Source organism: Cnephaeus nilssonii, assembly GCF_951640355.1.
Source record: "Cnephaeus nilssonii genome assembly, chromosome: 15".
NCBI classification, from domain to species: domain Eukaryota; kingdom Metazoa; phylum Chordata; class Mammalia; order Chiroptera; family Vespertilionidae; genus Cnephaeus; species Cnephaeus nilssonii.
The window spans coordinates 56831538-56850245 of record NC_137086.1 but is presented as its reverse complement, the minus strand read 5'-3'; the positions used below and the strand labels follow the sequence as shown (position 1 = coordinate 56850245).

Here is an 18708-nt window from a genome sequence, read left to right as displayed (position 1 = left end):
TGACGGCCACAGGGCCTTCCCCAGGAGCACCCACTTTCTCCCCTCCTCCATGTGGGTGCTGGGCAAAGGCCACTGGAATAGGCGACGTCGAGGGGGTTAGAACCCACCTCTGACTCGGTCTAAAATGAAAATAACTTCTGGAGAACAACCCGCGCAGATCCGACATGACTCAGACGCCAAGGGCTCGAGCTTGGCTAGCAGGCACCCACTTGGCAAGTGTGCTCGGGCCTCTCGCAGACCCAACGGTATCAAAACATGTGTTCCCATTAGCAAAATGCTGACAAGACGCATAGCTGTGGCTCAAGCGAAACCAGCTCAGGGGACGGCCCCTCAAGGTCTGCGGGGTCATCTGTGGTCGTTTTGGGGTCACTGGAATGGTTCTCAGAGTCACTGTGCCAAGACTGTCACGGTGGGGAGACCATCGAGACAGGTCATGTGAGAACAAAAGCCTCAAAGAACACCCCCCACCCCCCTATGCACCCCACGCGTCCTTGGAGCTTCACTCCCTTTGGTGTCTTGAGAACAGACTCTGCGTCTTAAACATCATTTATTTATTTATTTTGTTGATTTTTTTTTTTTATTGGTTTCAGAGAGGAAGGGAGAGGGAGAGAGAGATAGAAACATCAGTGATGAGAGAGAATCATTGATCAGCTGCCTCGTGCACGCCCCACACTGGGGATCCAGCCCGCAACCTGGGCATGCGCCCTGACCAGGAATCAAACTGACCTTCTGGTTCAAAGGTTAATGCTCAATCACTGAGCCCAAAAGTCCAGGAGGCCTGGATGGAGTGGGAGGAGTCAGGCCTACCAAGTCTGGCAAAGTGATGGGGTGAGCTGGAATGGGGGGCACACACATCGTCTGCGCCATCACGCCTGGGCCAGCGGGTAGGGCCCTGTCTCGGCTCCGAGGGAGGGAGTGCCCTGAGCTCTGGGCATCTCCCTTAGATCCACCACCGCAGGAGCGCAAGAGAAAGCATGGGGGGAGCATGGACACGATTTCCCTGTGGGGGTGGCAGGAGGTGGGTGGAGGGTAGCTCTGTGGCCTCATGGCTCCCCAGAGCCTTAGGGCCAGGCCCCACCCTCCCAGTTCTCAGCACTGGCCTGTGCTCAGAGCCACCTCTGCCACCCCCACGTTTCAAATAAGTTTTTAATTTAAAGAAATAGAAACTATTTTCATTATTTATCATCCATGGTGTAAGCCGGTAGTGGAGCCAGGCTTGGAAGGGATGGAAACCTCCACCATCTGAGGGGATCTCTTTAAAAATATTTAAGATGAGGGTCCCTTGAGGCCCTGGAAGAGGTTTGTGGGGGTGGGGCCCTGACACCAGCCTTCCTCAGCCTCTGGGACACCTTCCTCCCGGGTGTGGACTTGACCTTTGCCTAATCACAGCCCAGGAGCCTTCGCCGGAGTGGGAGGTCAGCTCTGGAAGGGCAGTGAGCTGTGGTTGATTTGCACAGTTGGGATCTGGGCCCCTGAGTTGGAAAGGGACTGCCCGAAGCCAGCCCTTTGCTGTGGCAGGGCCAGGCTGAAGTGCAGGTAGTGACACCTGAGGGTCCAACTTGCTCTTGTCCCTGAGCCTCGGAGGCCCCCACATCCCCCAGTGACCTCATCAAGGCTACGTTTGAGGGGGGAAATGGTTTGTCTTCAGTCCGGGGCTCCTCGTGGTCCAGAGCAGGGGATGCGGTGAGTGTGGGAGGGAAGCGGCCAGACAGATGGAGGGAGCAAGGAGCCCCTCCCAGACTGAAGGAGCACAGAGGAGCAGAAGTGGTATCCAGGCCCAGGTCCAACAAGCTGCTCTGCTTCTTGGTGTGAAACGATGCCACAGCCCAGTGTCCACAAGAAAGCGGACGGAGCCTGCGCCCCGTGGCCCAGCGTATGGTGGTGACCCTCGTGTGTGCATGTGTGTCCCATCCAAAAGTGGAACCGACAGCAGTTAGCAGTGGTGTCGCTGGTCACGGGATTTGTTCTTTGTCTTGATGTTTTGTAGGGAGTATGCTTTATGACCAAGTGACATGATAAAGCCTTCTCGGTCTGAAAAAGGGACACACTCGGGTCTCCAGTGCCCTCCACGGCCCCATTTGTGGCCATAATGCAGATCTCTTGAGCATCTGGCTCTGCAGATGAATTCAGGTAACGACAGGTGACAGATTCTGAGCATGGCTCCCAAGGGCTCCATTTAGCACTTTGGGATCAGGGAGCAATAGCAGCTGCAGCCAACTCATCAAACGTCACATTCGCAGGCACTAAATCTCTGTTTCCCTGGTACCCGGCTGCCAAGACCTCAAGGACCTTCCTTTATTCCCCCCTCTTGGGGGCTTTCCTTTTGGTTTCTTCTAGTTGTATTGAGCTATAATTGACATACAACACTGTATTAGTTTCAGGTGTACAGCTTAGTGATTTGATATATGCATATATTGTGAAATGATCACCACCATAAGTCTAGTTCACGTCTATCACCCCCCATAATTACAAATTGTTTTTCTTGTGATGAGAACTTTCATGATCTACTCTCTTAGCAACTTTCAAATATGCAGCCCAGTTCTGTTGACTACATCACCTGCTGTACATTGGGTCCCCAGGACCCATAGCTGGAACTTTTTATCTTTTGATCACCTTCAACTGTTTTCACCACCACCCCAACCCCAGCTTCTGGCAACCACCAATTTATTCTCTGTATCCATGAGTTTGTTTGTTGTTGTTTTTTACATTCCACATACAAGTGAGATCATACAGTATTTATCTTTTTCTGTCTGACTTATTTCACTTAGCATAATGCCCTCAAGGTCTATCCATATTGTTGCAAATTGCAGGATTTTCTTCATCTTTTATGGCGGAATTGTATATACAGGGTGTCCTCCAAAATATTTACACACTTTAACAGTTGATAGCTCAATTGTGAAAATGAAATGTATTTTAATAAACATTGCCTTTATAATTATTCAAAGTGTGCATATATATATTTTTTGGGGGAAAAATATATATCATATCACATCCTTTTTCCATTCATCCATCAGTGGACACTTAGATTCTATCCATGTCTTGGCTATTGAGAATAATGCTGTAGCCCTGGTCGGTGTGGCTCAGTTGGTTGGGCGTCATCCCATGCATCGGGAAGGTTGCCAGTTCAATTCCTGGTCAGGACACATGCCCGTGTTTCAAGCTCAATCCCTAATAGGGGCATGTAGGAGGTAGTTGATGGATGTTTCCCTCCCACATCAATGTTTCACTCTCTCTCCCTTTCCCTTCCTTTCTCTCTAAAACTCAATTTAAAAAAAGAGAGAAAGAGAAAGGAATGCTGTAGTGAGCATAGGAGTGCATTTTTTAATTACAGTTTTCATTTTCTTTAGATAAATACCCAGAAGTGGAATTGCTGGGTCATAAGATAGTTGTATTTTTAATTTATAAATTTAAATTGATTTTTAGAGAGTGGAAGGGAGAGGGAGAAACATTTTATGAGAACAAAAGATCAGTTGGCTGCCTCCTGCACATCCCCTACCAGGAATTGAACCCAAAACCTGGGCATGTGCCCTGACCAGCAATTGAACTGGCAACCTTTTGGTGGACAGGACGATGCCCAACCAACTGAGCCACACCAGCCAGGGCTATATTTTTAATTTTTTGAGGAACTTCCATACTGCTTTCCACGGTGGCTGCATCAATCTGTATTCCCATCAACAGTGGGAGAGGGTTCCCTTTTCTCTACATCCTCACCAACACGTGTTTGTTGAATTATTGATGATAGCCATTCTGACAGGTGTGAGGTGCTAGCTCATTGTGGTTTTGATTTGTATTTCCCTGATGATTGATTAATGATGTCACTCACCTTTTCATGTATCTGTTAGTCATGTCCTCTTAGGGAAAATGTCTATTTAGATCCTCAGTCCAATTATATATATACTAGAGGCCCGGTGCACAAAAATTTGTGCATTCGGGGGAGGGGGCGTCCCTCAGCCCAGCCTGCACCTCTTGCAGTCTGGGACCCCCTTGGGGGATGTCCGCAGTCGGAGGTGGGAGAGGCTCCCGGCACCACTGCTTTGCTCGCCAGCCGTGAGCCCGGAGCGGTGCTCCACCTGTAGGAGTGCACTAACCACCAGGGGGCAGCTTCTGTGTTGAGTGTCAGTTCACTGTTTGGTTGATTTGCATATTACCCTTTTATTATATAGGATTATTGATTTCAGAGAGGGAGAGATAAAAACATCAATGATGACACAGAATAGTTGATCAGCTGCCTTCTGTACACCTCCTACTGTGGATTGAGCCCTCAACTCAGGCATGTGCCCTGACTGGGAATGGAACCGTGACCTCCTGGTTCATAGCTCGATGCTCAACCACTGAGCAACACCAGCCAGGCCTCAGCCCATTTTTTAATAGGATTGTTTGGGTTTCTTTGCTGTTGTGTTGTGTGAGTTATTTATATATTTTGAATATTAATCCCTTAACTGATGTGCTATTTGCAAATATTTTCTCCCATTCAGTAGGTTGCTTTTTCATTTGATTGATGGTTTGTTTCCTTTGTTGTGTAAAAGCTTTTCCGTTTGATGTAGTCCTTCTTGCTTATTTTGCTTTTGGTGTCAAATCCAAAAAAAAAAAAATCATTACCGAGACTGGTGTCAAGGAGTTTTCCACCTATGTTTTCTTCTAGGAGTTTTATGGTTTCACGTCTTACATTCAAGTCTTTATTCCAATTTGAGTTGACTTTTGTGTATGGTGGGTCCCATTTCATTCTTTTGTCTGTGGCTGTCCTGTCTTCCCAACATCATCGGTTGAAGAGACTGTCTTCCTTCCCCATTGTATATTCTTGATTCCTTTGCATTAATAATTGACCATCTGTGCATGGATTTATTTCTAGGCTCTCAAGGATCTTCCTCTGCTAGCATCACTCCTGCGATGCTGGAGGCAGGAATGAATGGGCCTCGGCTTCCCAACCTTCCCTCAGCAGGTCCACTCCCCTCTCCCTCCCGCCTGGGATGTGGCCTTAGTGTGCTTGGTCTGAAGGGTTTTCCATTATGACTGGATGAGCCCTTCTCATGCCTAATGAGCATTTAGGGGGAAAGCAGCTGGTGCTCATTTTCCACAGTGCGGGGGCCGGGGGTCCCGGGAAGGGTACCTAGACCAGAGGATGGTTGTGCCCAAACATGCACGGGCGTAGACACACTTGGCTGCTGCGCCTAGTTCCCTCCACACATGCTACCCTTCTTTCTGGGGCTCCATGCCACCCCCAGGTTCGCCACAGTGGTCTTGGCACCGATCTCCTCATCCTCTCCCCAATTTTAAAACAGCCCTTCTGTGTCCCTTGGGGCAGCCCCAGCCCAGCGAGCCCTCTCCCAGCTAGGGAGGCAGCTGCTGGCTTGGCTCAACGTGGAGAGGGATGTTTCTTCCACTCCCTCTCCACTTCCAGCTCCACCATCCAGGCCATGCAGCCTGAAATTTGCAAAGAGTTAGAAATTCACTCCTGTGGGGTATTTTGCTTGGGCCATCGAGTTACCAATTTCTATTTCAGATGAATCAAGAAGATCACTCATCGTCCAGGGGCCTGTGGGGGATGGCTTAGGTTGGCAAATGGGAGCCAGCGGGGGCCCAGCCAGACTCCATAGCGCCTAAGCCCCATGATCTCGGGAAAGCTGCTTGACTTTCAGCCTCTGTATTTTCATCGGTGACAGACACGATCCCAAGCCTTGCTCCAGCCACTAGTACTCTCCGAAGTGAACTTCTCAATGTCAATCACACATAAGCCACGAAACCATCTAATCAAAGCAGCTCTTTTTTAAGGGAGGGGCGTGGGTGTGGGAAGTGAGGCCTGAGCGGGATGTCTGGGCAATGCTGGGCAGGCAGGGGCTGCCGGAGGCGCTGCCCGGGCGCCCAGGCCTGCGTGGGAAGGACACGGGGGGGGGGGGGGGGGGCCGGAGAGGAAGAAGGAAACCAACAAAACTTCTCTTCCCAGCAGCTGCGTTGGGGGCCAGGCCCGTCAGGCCCTGGTCAGGGCGGATGGAGCCAAGGATTCCCCATGGGTTAACGCGTTCCAGGGCAACTGGGGAGTCAGCTTTGTCAAAAGCGCCCATTGAGTCAGGCCGCTGAGTCATCTGTTGGCGAAACCTCCGAGGTGCAGCGGCCTGGCAGGCTCCCTGGGAGAGCTGTGGCGACTCTGTTTCCACCGTGGTGGCCAGAAGCCCCGTGACTCCCGCCGCCCTGCTGCCCTTTTAGAAAAAACTTAGATTATAAAACTAATAATCGTTGTAGAAAAAAAGTCAGTATATTAAAAAAAAAAAAATAAGATGAAAACTGATCCATAAGCCTATCCCTACAGAAAACGGCCGTTGCCGTCTTAATGTTCTCCTTTGTTTTCATGCAGGTAATGGGTCAGGTCAGACGCGGCCACACTGAGGTGACACGCAGCCCCCAGGTGAGCCCGCGTCCTATCACCACCCACTGTACTTACCCCTCCAGCCTCATTCCTCAGTTGAGATTGGGAACCTGAAAACTTTTATCACTCAGTATGATGCAGGTGTGGCTTTCAGTTAGTCTTTATCATGCAGAGCACAAGCCTCCTTTTTCTGTTTATCTGGTTTTGTTTTTTTTGTTTTGTTTTTTTTTAATATATTTTATTGATTTTTTTACAGAGAGGAAGAGAGAGGGACAGAGAGCTAGAAACATCGATCAGCTGCCTCTTGCACACCCCCCACTGGGGATGTGCCCGCAGCCAAGGCACATGCCCTTGACCGGAATCGAACCCGGGACCCCTGAGCCCGCAGGCCGACACTCTATCCACTGAGCCAAACCGGTTTCGGCAATGTTTATCTGGTTTTTTAAAATATATTTTTATTGATTTCAGAGAGGAAGGGAGAGGGAGAGAGATGGAAACATCAGTGTTGAGAGAGAATCATTGACTGGCTGCCTCCTGCATGCCCCACACTGGAGATTGAACCTGAGCATGTGCCCTTGACTGGAATCGAACCCAGGACCCATCAGTCTGCAGGCCAGTGCTCTATCCACTGAGCCAAACCAGCTAGGGCCTTTTCGTGTGTGTGTGTGTGTGTGTGTGTGTGTGTGTGTGTGTGTGTGTGTGTTTAAGCTTTTAAAACATCATCAGAACTGGGCATTGACTTTTGTTGAGTGCTTCTTTAACTCTATAGTTTTTTTCTTATTTGCCCTGTTACATTGTTAAAAGTATGGGGCCCACGGAGGTTCCTGTTTTGCCTGTTTTATAGGTCTTATTGCCCACCTGCTTTTAAAAAATCCAAAGGAGAAAGAAAAACTTGACAAAGGCTCAGATTTGCAGCATTGATTTAGCGTGCAGAGTAGGGGACGTCTTGGAGTGAAGGCTACTGAATATAAGGCACTTTGGGTACAAACCAGCGTCCCCCACCCAGGCATATAGAATCATCAGTTTTGCCCTTTGCTCTGAAGATGGGAGTTTTGCTTTTGTTGAAGGGTGTACGGGGGCTACGCTACGTGTGGTTGGGGTGTCATTTGGTCCAGCGGGAACCCTGGGCAGGGAAGGACGCCCAGGAGGCCACTTTCACATCCCCCTGTTGGGCCAGGGGTCTGGGTGGCTTTGGAAGCCGAGAACGAGTGAACCAGCCATAGTGGGTGGTGGTCCTTCTGTCCCCAGAGCTGCCTCAGCAAGCAGCAGGTCCTCACGGCCATCCGCCAGTTGCAGCAGCTGCTGAAGGTCCAGGAGACCCGCTTCGCCGAGGGCCTCCGCAACGTGAGGAGCCGGCTGGCTGCGCTCCAGAGCTCTGCCAACAGAGTGGGTCCCGACAGCCCCCCAGGTGGGTCCCCACGTCGGCACGACTTGGCACGGGCATTCAGGCCCTTCACCTGTGACACTTGACCGTGTCTCCCAGTGGGTTCCCAGGCCTCTCCCGGCCTCCCCTGCTGGCTCCCCTGTCTGAACGTCACCTATTCCCGCTCACATCTGTCCATTCTAGGCTGCATAATGCTCACCTCTACATGTTAAGGTCTCAGTCCTCAAAAGGCACCACTTTTAGAGCAAGAGCTGTTTCTCCCCCTCCTCCATCCCCCTCCCCCGCCCAGGTAGATTCCAGCTGGCTGCAGTCTGGGGTTTAACATTTTTTTTAAATATATTTTATTGATTTTTTACAGAGAGGAAGGGAGAGGGATAGAGAGCTAGAAACATCGATGAGAGAGAAACATCGACCAGCTGCCTCCTGCACACCCCCCACCGGGGATGTGCCCGCAACCAATGTACATGCCCTTGACCGGAATCGAACCCGGGACCTTTCAGTCCGCAGACTGACGCTCTATCCACTGAGCCAAACCGGTTTCGGCAGGGGGTTTAACATTTTAACACTAATTTTTAGAGCACTGTAAAGTGCACAGCAAAACTGAGGGGAAAACAGAGTTCCCGCATGCGCCCTCCCGAACACACACGACGTCGCCACCATGGGTGTTGGCACCGGGGCGGCCCTCCTGGTCCACCCAGGAACCAACACTGGCTGCAGTCTTTCAGGCATGAATTCCAGTCCTCCAGCAGGAGGGCCCACTCGTGCCAGCGGGGGATGAGAGTAGGGGTGGGAGGGGGTGCTGAGGGCACGTCCGTCTGTCTGGTGAGCACAGCAGGTGGGCTCTGACGGACACCAGGGTCTTCTCCTGCTTGTCCCAGGAATGGCTTTCACGTTGCCAAGGCTCAGAAGTGGGGGGCTGGATTTCCTCTGGTCTCTCCTCAGGGTGATGGGATCTGGGGGCGGGGCGGGGGGCGGTGGAGAGTCATGAACCTGTGGTGTATCTGATGTCATTCACGCACTTAATACGAATTATCAAGGACCTTGGTTGTGTGAGACGAAGTTTCCTGGGGAAGGCGCTGGATTTTGTACCTTTTTGTCAAATCCGGAGTCTCAACAGCACTGAGTCAACGCCTGATTTCCTCGGCTCCCCTGTGCAGAGCCAGACCTGCCAGCCAGACCCCCTCACCCTTTCCCAGGTGCCAGGGGCCCCTTGGGGGGCTCCCCACAGCCAGGCTCTGAGAAGAGGCAAGGGCATCTATCCTTCCTGCTACAGAGGGGGAACCGCGGCCAAGAGAAGTGAGTTAGCAGTAGCAGGCCCCCGAGCTCATGACTTTTTTTCCTGCTAGAGGTCCGACTGCACAGGTCCTTCCTCTTCCCACGGGCTCAGAGCTGCCTGCAGCCACCGGGAGTTTCAGAGAAGAAACTGCAGCTGACCATTTCTAAAACCGCCGGCCATGGCCCGTAGTGCACTCAGAAAGGTGGATCTTAAGTCACTAATCCTCTTCTCTCCAGGTTCTGGGTCTTTCTTCCTCCAGCCATGCAAGGATTTTTTACGTGGTGCACTCTCTTTTTTAAAAAACTGCCAGCCACCGTGCATTCTACCTCTTCCGTGTGTTGGACATGGGGTCGGGCAGCTGTCAGGACCCCCACCGCAGGGTGGGGTGACTGCACCTGGGCCATGGGAGCCAGACGCTCGCCCCAGGTCAACGAGCAGGTAGTGGGAAATTGGCTGTATTTTTAAGGGCATTTTGGGGGAGCTGGGAAGAATAATTTCTAGTCCTGAGGACTCCTACGTCTTCCTCTTTGGGCTTCTGTCCTAAGTATCTCCCTGTTGCTTTCCCAGCCTTTCTTTCCTGCGAGCATCACAGCCTGTGGGCGTCGGGCTTGCCCAGGCAACCTCATTCCATCCACATCCGTCGCCCGGGGTGGCTCCCTGCTGATCTCACTCCTGCACACGCAGCTTATTGTGGAAGCTGCAGGGGGCGTCCCTGTGGCCTGCAGGCTCACTGGGACGGGCTCGTGGTGAAGTGAGCCCGCCATGGGCACGCCGTCCACGGGGCACACCGTCCACGGGGCACATCATCCACCGGACAGAGGCCGTTGGCTCACACTGGGGAAGTGACTGCACATTGATTTTTTTCTCATTTACTCCCCCCAGGGGCAAAAGCAGCATAAATGCTGCCGCCACCCTCCCAAATTTCTTCACAGATTAATTTCTCGTCACTATTTTTATACCTACTTGATGCTTTTAAGAAGATTTAAAATATATAAAAATATTTTGTCCAGCTTTTTGACTAGATGATTGCTGCAAATTGATTTTTTATTGAATATGTTTAATATGTTTTTAATTAATTAATTAATTTATTTATTTATTTATTTTAGAGAGAGAGAGGAAGGGAGAGGGATAGATAGAAACATCAATGATGAGAGAGAATCACCGAGCCTGCAACCTGGGCATGTGCCCTGACTGGAAATCAAACCCTGACCTCCTGGTTCCTGGGTTGATGCTCACCCACTGAGCCATGCCACCTGGGCTGCAATTTCATTGATCTGTATCCATTCATTCATCCCACTAACATTTATTGAGCACCTACTATGTGCCAGATACTATTCCACCTATGCAGGTATGGTTAACCTGTGAGTTGCTCCAGCAGATGGTTTTCCTTTCCTTGAGGTTTTTAAAGATTTTTCACCCCAAAAAGACCCCACTCCTTTCCCTTCTGACAGTGGTCCCCTTCACATTCCTCAGGCCTGCCAGGCACCGGCATGTCCCCTCTGTCCTGGATTCCACGAGGTTATGCCTCCATCGTCTTCAATTCTTGGCTCCAGCGAGGCCTCCTCTGACCACCACATTCACGACTGCACCCCTCACTGTGCAACCCAGCAGGATTCCCGGCTCTATTTCCTACATGAACTATCCCTTCTCACCTCACTCTGCCGCTTGCTCATGGGTGTGGGTTATCAATGGTCTCTCTCCTGCTAGAAAGGGCTTCAGAGAGCAGGGTTTTGTTCACTGATTCTCCCAAGTGCCTATCTAGTGCCTGGCACATAGTAAGAACACAATAGATAACTTTTCATTTACTCCTGTGTTCAAGGATTATGAATTGGGTGCTCACTGTGGGGCAGGCGCTGGGTTGGGCTGGGCTGGGCTGGGCTGGGCTGGGCTGGGCATGCAGCAGGGACTCAGGCCAGGCATAATGCCCCCTTGAGCTGCTTCCTGGGGAGAAAAGTGACGACAGATGTGGAAACAAACACGGTGATAAGATGCCTCCAGTGGTCACAAATCTAGGAAGGAAGCGAAGGGAGCTCACAGCATAGCAGGTGTCCTGGGAGGTTTTAGCAGAGCATGGTGGTCAGAGAACATTCTGGGAGGGGGTTGCATTCAAGCGGAGACCCATGTGAGTGAGAAGGAGCCAGAGATGGGACGTTCTGTGGAGAGAACATCCCAGGCAGAGAGAAGAGCAGACGCCAAGGCCTGGACGTAGGCCACGCCCGGCCTGAAGCTCCCAGAGTGTCAGGTGTCAGCACAGCTGCGGGGAATCCCACCCTGAGCTTCCCACGCGGACAGGCCCACGCACAGCACTTGGCGTCTCTGAGCTGCGGTCCTCATCTTTCACTGAGTGGGCAGCTCTTGCCCCCGGCCACGTGCGCTCGGAGGAGTCGATGAGACATTTAGAAGGTGCAGCCGGGCGCACAGCCTGGAGGAGGCGCTCGGAGGAGCCTGGTAGTGGACAGTGACGTCTAACTTGCTGTGGTCCTTCCTTTTCTCCCGTAGTTTCCTGCCCTGCTCTGAACGCCCCTCCAGACGGCAGGAAGTTTGGAAGCAAGTACTTAGTGGATCACGAAGTCCATTTTACCTGCGACCCCGGGTTCCAGCTGGTGGGGCCTAGCAGTGTGGTGTGTCTTCCCAACGGCACCTGGACCGGGGAGCAGCCCCACTGCAGAGGTCGGTCCCTCCTCACCGTCCCCGGGGCTGGGCCCTGCTGGGGAGGAAGGCGCATTCCTCGGGACACTTGCCACCTGATTCCGCCACCATTTTTCAGCCGCAGGAAAGCGGACCCCGTGTCTGATGACTCAGCGCCCCCTGTCCCAGCTCCCTAAATCCTCCCTACAATTTAGTCTTGTTTTGCCTATGGGGAAATTGAGGCATAGAAGGCCCAAGACCACAGAGCTGGGGGACAGGCTGAGCTGATCCACGCTGACGCCAACACTCTGACCCCAGCGTCCGTTCCTCGGCACCTCACTCCGCTCCTGCCGCCGGGGCCGAGACGCCTTCTGTGGGTTGTGGGGAAGGACAAGAGGGAGACGCTGCCCAGAAACGCTCCTCTTGTCTCGTTCGTTCTGGGCTGCAGTCTGCTTGGGAGGCTGCTGGTGGCCTGTGGGGTTGAAGAAGTCCCTCAGGTGTCCTTTGTGTCTGATCTGGGACGTGGTGTGACCGGCTCCGGGGAGGCCGCTGGGAGAGAGGGAGGCGTGAAAGCCTTCTCTTCTCTGTTGGGTGTGGAAACAGTGTTCCTTTGATGCCGAGAGTAATCAGACTTGGCACGCGTCACATGTTGGCTTTTCAAAAATGTATGGTCCAGTCTTCATGCATACCAGTCATGTTCAGGGCCGGGCTCATAGCCCGTCTGCTGGGGCAGAATGTCCATGATTGTAGCCCAAGAAGTGAAGGGGAACGCAAATAGGACACGCACAAGTTGGTTCTGAAGAGCAGCATTTGAGCGCGTGAGTAGCTTGCAAGCATACAGGAGCATCAGCTCTGCCCCGTCTCTCCCGGCGTGAGGGTTGGCCTGAGAAGCACAGGCGAGCGGCGCCACACTCGCGGGTCTCGGCTTGGGTTCCCATCTCCTGGGAAGAACGAAGAACGCGGTTTGAAGGGTGGTTACAGGTACCAGCTCTCAGAGCAATCAACAGCTAGCCAGGAAATGCAAGTGGTGTCAAAGGAGGACACACGGGGGACCTGAATCTGGATTTCCCTTGATCCTGAGAGGTTTCGTCATCTCATATCGAGACAAAGAAAAGGACAAGAGGTTTTTCCCTTGTGATGAGTGCTCTTAGGGTTTACTCTCTTCACCACTTTCCTGTGTGTCCTACAGCCTTGTCGCTACAGCCGCCATGCTTGGCACTTAACGTGTAACTGGGCGTTGGCACCCTTGTCTCTGTATTCCTTATAAACTGGGAGCTAACTCCAGAGGCCCGGCCAGCTCTGGGCAGCGTTTTGTTTTGTTTTGTTTTGTTTTGTTTTGTTTTGTTTTGTTTTGTTTTGTTTGGGCCGGACAGCACTGGAGACTTCTGTTGGGGAGTCACCCCCATGGTCCTCTCCCTTCTGTGACACTGCCCCTGGGTGACGTCGCCGTCCGCAGGCAGACATCTCCCAGTCAGTCCCTCCCAGGGGCAAGCCCCTGAGTTCTCCATCGTTCCCGAAAGGTGCAGCTTTTCCATCAGGTGTCATTTCGATGGGACGTAAAACACCGGAGAGATTCCTTTTCTTGAGCATCTTCAATGTGTTCCTCTGTGTCTTCTGTTTCAGCCGATACTGTTGTTGCCATCAGAAATCTCCTGAACACATAGTAACCTGTCACTGGCCTTCCTAGGCCAGGTTCCTCAGGTGTGGGCTCGTGTGTTCAATAGGGAGTCTCTGTCTCTGGAACAGTCTGGCCACTGGCAACGCACAGGGCGTTCCAGGACAAGCCCAATATGGTGGAGACTCTGTGGGAGGAGAATCCAAACTGAGCCCAGCAAGGAAAATCGGTGCAAATGGAAGAGATGGTCCAGACAAGGACTGGAAAGGGCAGAGCTGAGCCAGTGTGACCCACGCGGAAAACAGCGGGGCTGTGACCTGGGGTGAGGGAGCTAGAAAAGCTCCACAGGAACATGCACCTCCCTGAAGATGAGTCACAGGAAAGGACTTGTCAAGCCCATGCAAACTATTGTAAGAAAACAGAGAGTAAAGTCTGCAGACAATGAAGAAATGCCAGAAAGACATGCCCATAAAACAGATGAGAACTGTCACTAATATTGCCAAACAAGCAGCAAGAAATTTTAAAAAGATAAAAACGGTGAAAGGACGGCATAAGTAAAAATTAGAAAACCTCAGAAATGAGGTGATTGGAGAAATGGGAAGCTTGAAACTAGATGACAGAACACAGGAAAGCATTAGAAATAAAGGGACAAGAAGTCAGATCATGCGTGTGAAGCACAGCTCAGGTCCAGCGACACAGTAAGTGCTCACTTCACAGTCAGTAGGGCAACAGAATCATCACAGAGCTTTTTGTTTTTTTAATCCTCACCCGAAGATATGTTTTTATTCATATTTGAGAGAAAGAGAGAAACATCGATGTGAGAGGGAAACATCGATCGGTTGCCTCCTGCACACACCATGACTGGGAATCGAACCTGCAACCTAGGTATGTGCCTTGACCTGAAATTGAACCCGCAACCCTTTGGTGAATGGGATGGTGCCCAACCAACTGAGCCACGCGGCCAGTGCCAGGCTCATCACAGTGCCTTTGCCTTCCCAGCCTCTCCACCGCTTCCCCAGGGCCCCCTTTGCAGCTCTGAAGTCGCCATGCACTTAACTAAGTGCCACTGCCGGGGACAGTCACAATGTGATGACAGCGGGACTTCAGTCAGGACACAGATGGCACGCCATGGCACGCCTCCAAGAGTGGATCAAGATAAGCGTCTGTGTGGATTCTGTCTGGAAATGAAAACCTGGGCCACAAGATCCAGAGGGGAGATAGCGCACAGGGGACTGGGGCACCTGGGTACCATCCCCACCCCACCTGCACCCCATTGTCCAGGTGCGACCGGGCTCGGTGCCTCCTGCTGGAGGCCTGGCTCGGGGCAGACATGGCGCTGGTCCCGCCGGGGCCAGACTGAAAGACTCCCGTGTTCAAATCCTGGCTCTGTGCCCACGACCTCAGGGCCTCAAGGTCTGCTGCTTTCAGACTCTGCTGGTGAGAACCGACGGGCTGGACAACGGGTAGAAATGGGAGCTCCACGCCCGGGGCTTTGTGTGCAGTATGGCTCCCGGCACATTCCTGGAAGCCGGCCGTCTGAAAACAGAACCTGTGCGGGGAGCACAGCCAGGTTGAGGTCACTGAGAAGTTGAGATGGCTCCTCCCCGCATCTGGACGGTCCGGGTCCTTCCGCGATGAAGACAAACCATGTCACAGTCTACACGACACCCCAGCCACGAGGAGGCCAACCCGCCCCACACGGCTGCTGTTCTCATCGGGGAGCAAAGACCTTCCCTTCCTCTCGAAGGACACGGCAGGAGAGGCTGCTCGGGTCGGACCGTCCCCAGGACGCTGTCGTCAGCCTGGGGAACCCCAGACCTGCCCCTGGTGCCCGAATGCCACCGCCAAAACGGGGCTTACGGGATTCACAACATGCAGATGGGGCCTGAGGGTCTCAAAATATCTTTTTTTTTTTTTTCCTGATTTGGAAATTTATGAATGTTCATTGTGGAAACAAAGTGTAAATAAGAAAAACTACCAACAGAGAAAAACCTATTACACCGTTAAACATGTATCTCTCTACCTAGCTTTTCCACGGGGACTGTGCGTAGATGAACATGGAACAGTTTCCTTTTCCAGAATTAAGGAGGGGTCCAGGGTCAGGAGAACTTCTGACGGGAGGGCTTCTAGGTGGGATTGGGAAGTGCATTTCCCCATCTCTGTACATCCCATGGGCCATCCCTCCCTCCCTCCCTCCCTCCCTCCCTCTCTCCCTCCCTCCCTCCCTCCCTCTTATAACTCCCCCAAACTGAGTTCCTGTCCAAAGGTGTTCTACGTGGGAGCTGGCTGACGGGCAGGTGATGGGCCGCACCCACCGGCAGAGCTCCAGGCTGGCAGGCACGTGGCCTGCTGAGGGAGCTGGGATGCATCTGGGCTCGTGCAGCAGGCAGTGGCAAGGGCAGAGGGAGGAGGCGGAGTGCCCGAGTCAAACTGCGACGTAAAGACCGCTCATCCATCCTGTGTTTTGTTTGTTTGTTTTAGAATCAGAACTCAGACTTGTGTTTGAAAATTACGTATCTTCCTAGATATCAGCGAGTGCTCCAGCCAGCCTTGCCAGCACGGGGGGACGTGTTTAGAAGGAGTCAACCAGTACACATGCGTCTGCCCTCCAGGAAGGACCGGGAGCCGCTGTCAGCACCAGGCCCAGACTGGTACGTGGCCGTGTGGGGCTGGGCGAGGACATCCGTTGCGGGGGGACCCTGCTCAGGGGCCACCAGATGCATGCACGCCAGTGTGGGCTCTTCCTCTCTGCGCCGCATCCATTGATCTCTCTGGTTCCCCGACGCAGTTACGGGGGATGGAGTTTAGCGCTTTTGTGTAACCAGAGTTTTGAACCTTTTTACGGGAGAAAATTCAAGTGGAAGGACTGATTCACAGCCTGAACACTCCCAGGCCGGGGCTGGGCTGAGATGTTTCCTTGCGGCCACCTTCCCTTGTCAGTGTTTCCCCTGCGAGTGACTTCCTTTCCCATCACACCTGTAAGCCCGTAGCTACTGTTAGAGGCCAGGTGTCTTTAGAGCTGGGCGACTCCTCCTCTGCATGGTGGTGGGGTTGTCCGCACGGAGTCCCCACATATCTCCAGCCAGAAGGCCTGGTAGACACAGTGGCTGCCGTGCGGGTGGCAAGAAAATGCAAGGAATCTATAGGGGTGGATGGGGCTCCCACATTGTGGTGCAACCCAAATGACACAAATAGATCAGATCCTAAATATATCCTGTTCCTTTGCCCCCAAAGCCTGGCACGTCCTGTGTGGTTTCTCTGTGGCATCTTAGTGGCGGGCGGGGGAGGGGGACGTTCAGGCGGTTAGCAGTGTCCGGAGACTAGGAGCTTTGTCAAGACTCAGTGTCCTTGCACTGGACCCGGCCCAAGGTCACCTTTAAGTGTTGCCCCCAGCGATTTGCTGCTTTATGTGTCCTGATTCCCTTCAGCCTGCTGGGAGTTTTCTCAGGATGAGGCTGCCCTGCCCGGAGCCCAGGGCCCCTCCAGCTGGTCGCCAGGGGGCTGCCCTCTGTCAGACGGAGTGGGAGGCAGGCCCCTCTGGGCAGCCCCACGGCCTCTCCTCCTTACAAACAGGACAGAAAGGGAAATGGGGCCCTCACAACCTCGCTGTGCTGGTCCTGGAGGCTGACGGCGTCTGCTGTCAGGACCGTTAGGCAATTGTTTCTCAGGTCCAGGGCCCTTCATGTATAAAGCAGCCTATGACGGGGCCCCGCCCCCCGGGAAGGGAAGGAGGGAGTGACGGGTGCACCGAAGCCAGCTCCTGCCTCCACGGACCTTCTAGCAGACGCCTGGGGAGCTTACTCACCTGTGTCTTTCCGGCTCCGTGGGGGGAGTCTCTCGCTCAGTACTTCCTCTTACCCATTCACCTTTTTTTCTGTCGTGGTAAAATACACACAACATAAAAGTTGCCATTTTAAGTGTCGGCTTCAGTGGCAGGTTCGGGCACCGAGTCTGAGCTCCTGCAGCAGGCTGTGGCAGGGGCCGAGAGGGGAGGCGGAGCGAGGTTGTGAGGGGCCCAGTTCCCTTTCTGTCCTGTTTGTAAGGAGGAGAGGCCGTGCGGCTGCCCAGAGGGGCCTGCCTCCCACTCCGTCTGACAGAGAGCAGCCCCCTGGCGACCAGCTGGAGGGGCCCTGGGCTCCGGGCAGGGCAGCCTCATCCTGGGCCTGCAGCCATCCATCCCCTGAGCTTTTTCACGGTGCAGAGCTGGAACTCCGCCCCCAGTCCCTCCCCTGGCCACCCTGCTACTTCTGTCCCCGACTCCTCTCAGGACCACTAAGTGGAACCCCACAACCATGTTCTGTTGTGCATCCCCTTCCTTTCACCCCCATTCCTCTACAGCCTCCCCAAACCACGTGAGAGCGCGCACATTCTTTGACAACTTCCAAAAACGAACACTTTTTTTCTGATGAGAACATTTATGTCTGTTCTTGGTTCAAAAACAAACCAAAAGAGCAGACACTGTAGGAAAGAAAAAGAACACAACATAAAAGAACCCTCCAGCAGAGGTGTGAACTGCGGTGCCGGCTGTTAGCGCTGCCTGTGTGTGAAGTCTTTCTGAACAGGGAGGCGGTTTCGCCCGCCTTCGCCCTCAGCCTGGCTTTGGGGGGTGCAGCATGTGCTGCGCACCCTGGGTGGGCCGTGCATGGGGGTTTTGGTGAATCCCCACCCCTTCCTCCGCCTGCAGAGTGAGCTCTCCTTCTGGCTCCCCGGCCTTTCTCGAGGTCCGGGGGACAGGGGGTGGCCCTGACTCGTCTTCTCCCCGCAGTCGCCCCCGAGCGCCAGGCCGACGACCCCGCCTTCAGCCGCGCGCCCCGCTGCGCGCAGGTGGAGAGGACCCGGCACTGCAGCTGCGAGGCCGGATTCCAGCTGAGCGGCTCTGCCGGTGGCGACAGCGTCTGCCAGGGTAGGTAGGCGGGCGCGCGGGGAGGAGACACGAATTGGGGGGGACACAATGGGGCACCCACCAGCCAGGGATGGGCACAGCAGGGGGGACGCAGGAGGGAAGGGGCACCACCTCCGCCCACCCACCTATGGCGCACCCAGCCCGCACCCAGAGCACGAAGGAGGAGCGCAGCCTGAGAGGTCCCATCCACTGTGGTTTCCGGTTCCTGCTGGCCTGGTGGCTGCTAAGATGGAGCTAACACCTAGACATGGCGGGAGGCGGCCGTCATGAGCAAGTAGCCAGGGGTCCCAGGCTCACCCCCAGTCAGAACCTGGCCTTGAGCCCCTTGTCCCTGCATCCTGGCTGGAATCACAGAGGTGGGCTTAGCTGTATGGACAAGGCCACTTCTAGTGACCATCTTACCCTCCAAAGCTCCTTCTGTAAACAACTCAGACCAGTGGCTCGGACCTGAGAATTGGTCAGTTGGTGCCAACAGCCTCATTTTACTGCAGCAGAAACAAAACCCAAAGAGGTTTTGAGGGGGCCACAAACTAGGCCGGGA

At 53.5% G+C, this 18708-nt stretch overlaps 1 protein-coding gene across 1 annotated transcript in view; it reads left to right on the top strand.

Moving 5' to 3' along the window:
• FBLN7 (fibulin 7) overlaps positions 1–18708 on the top strand; it is a 32121-nt gene that overhangs the window by 8748 nt on the left and 4665 nt on the right. Inside the window, exons 2-6 of the mRNA XM_079792547.1 lie at positions 6350–6400; positions 7610–7769; positions 11521–11691; positions 15790–15915; positions 18030–18167. Of these exons, the coding sequence (XP_079648673.1) occupies positions 6350–6400; positions 7610–7769; positions 11521–11691; positions 15790–15915; positions 18030–18167 (646 nt within the window). The remainder of the gene's footprint in view (positions 1–6349; positions 6401–7609; positions 7770–11520; positions 11692–15789; positions 15916–18029; positions 18168–18708) is intronic.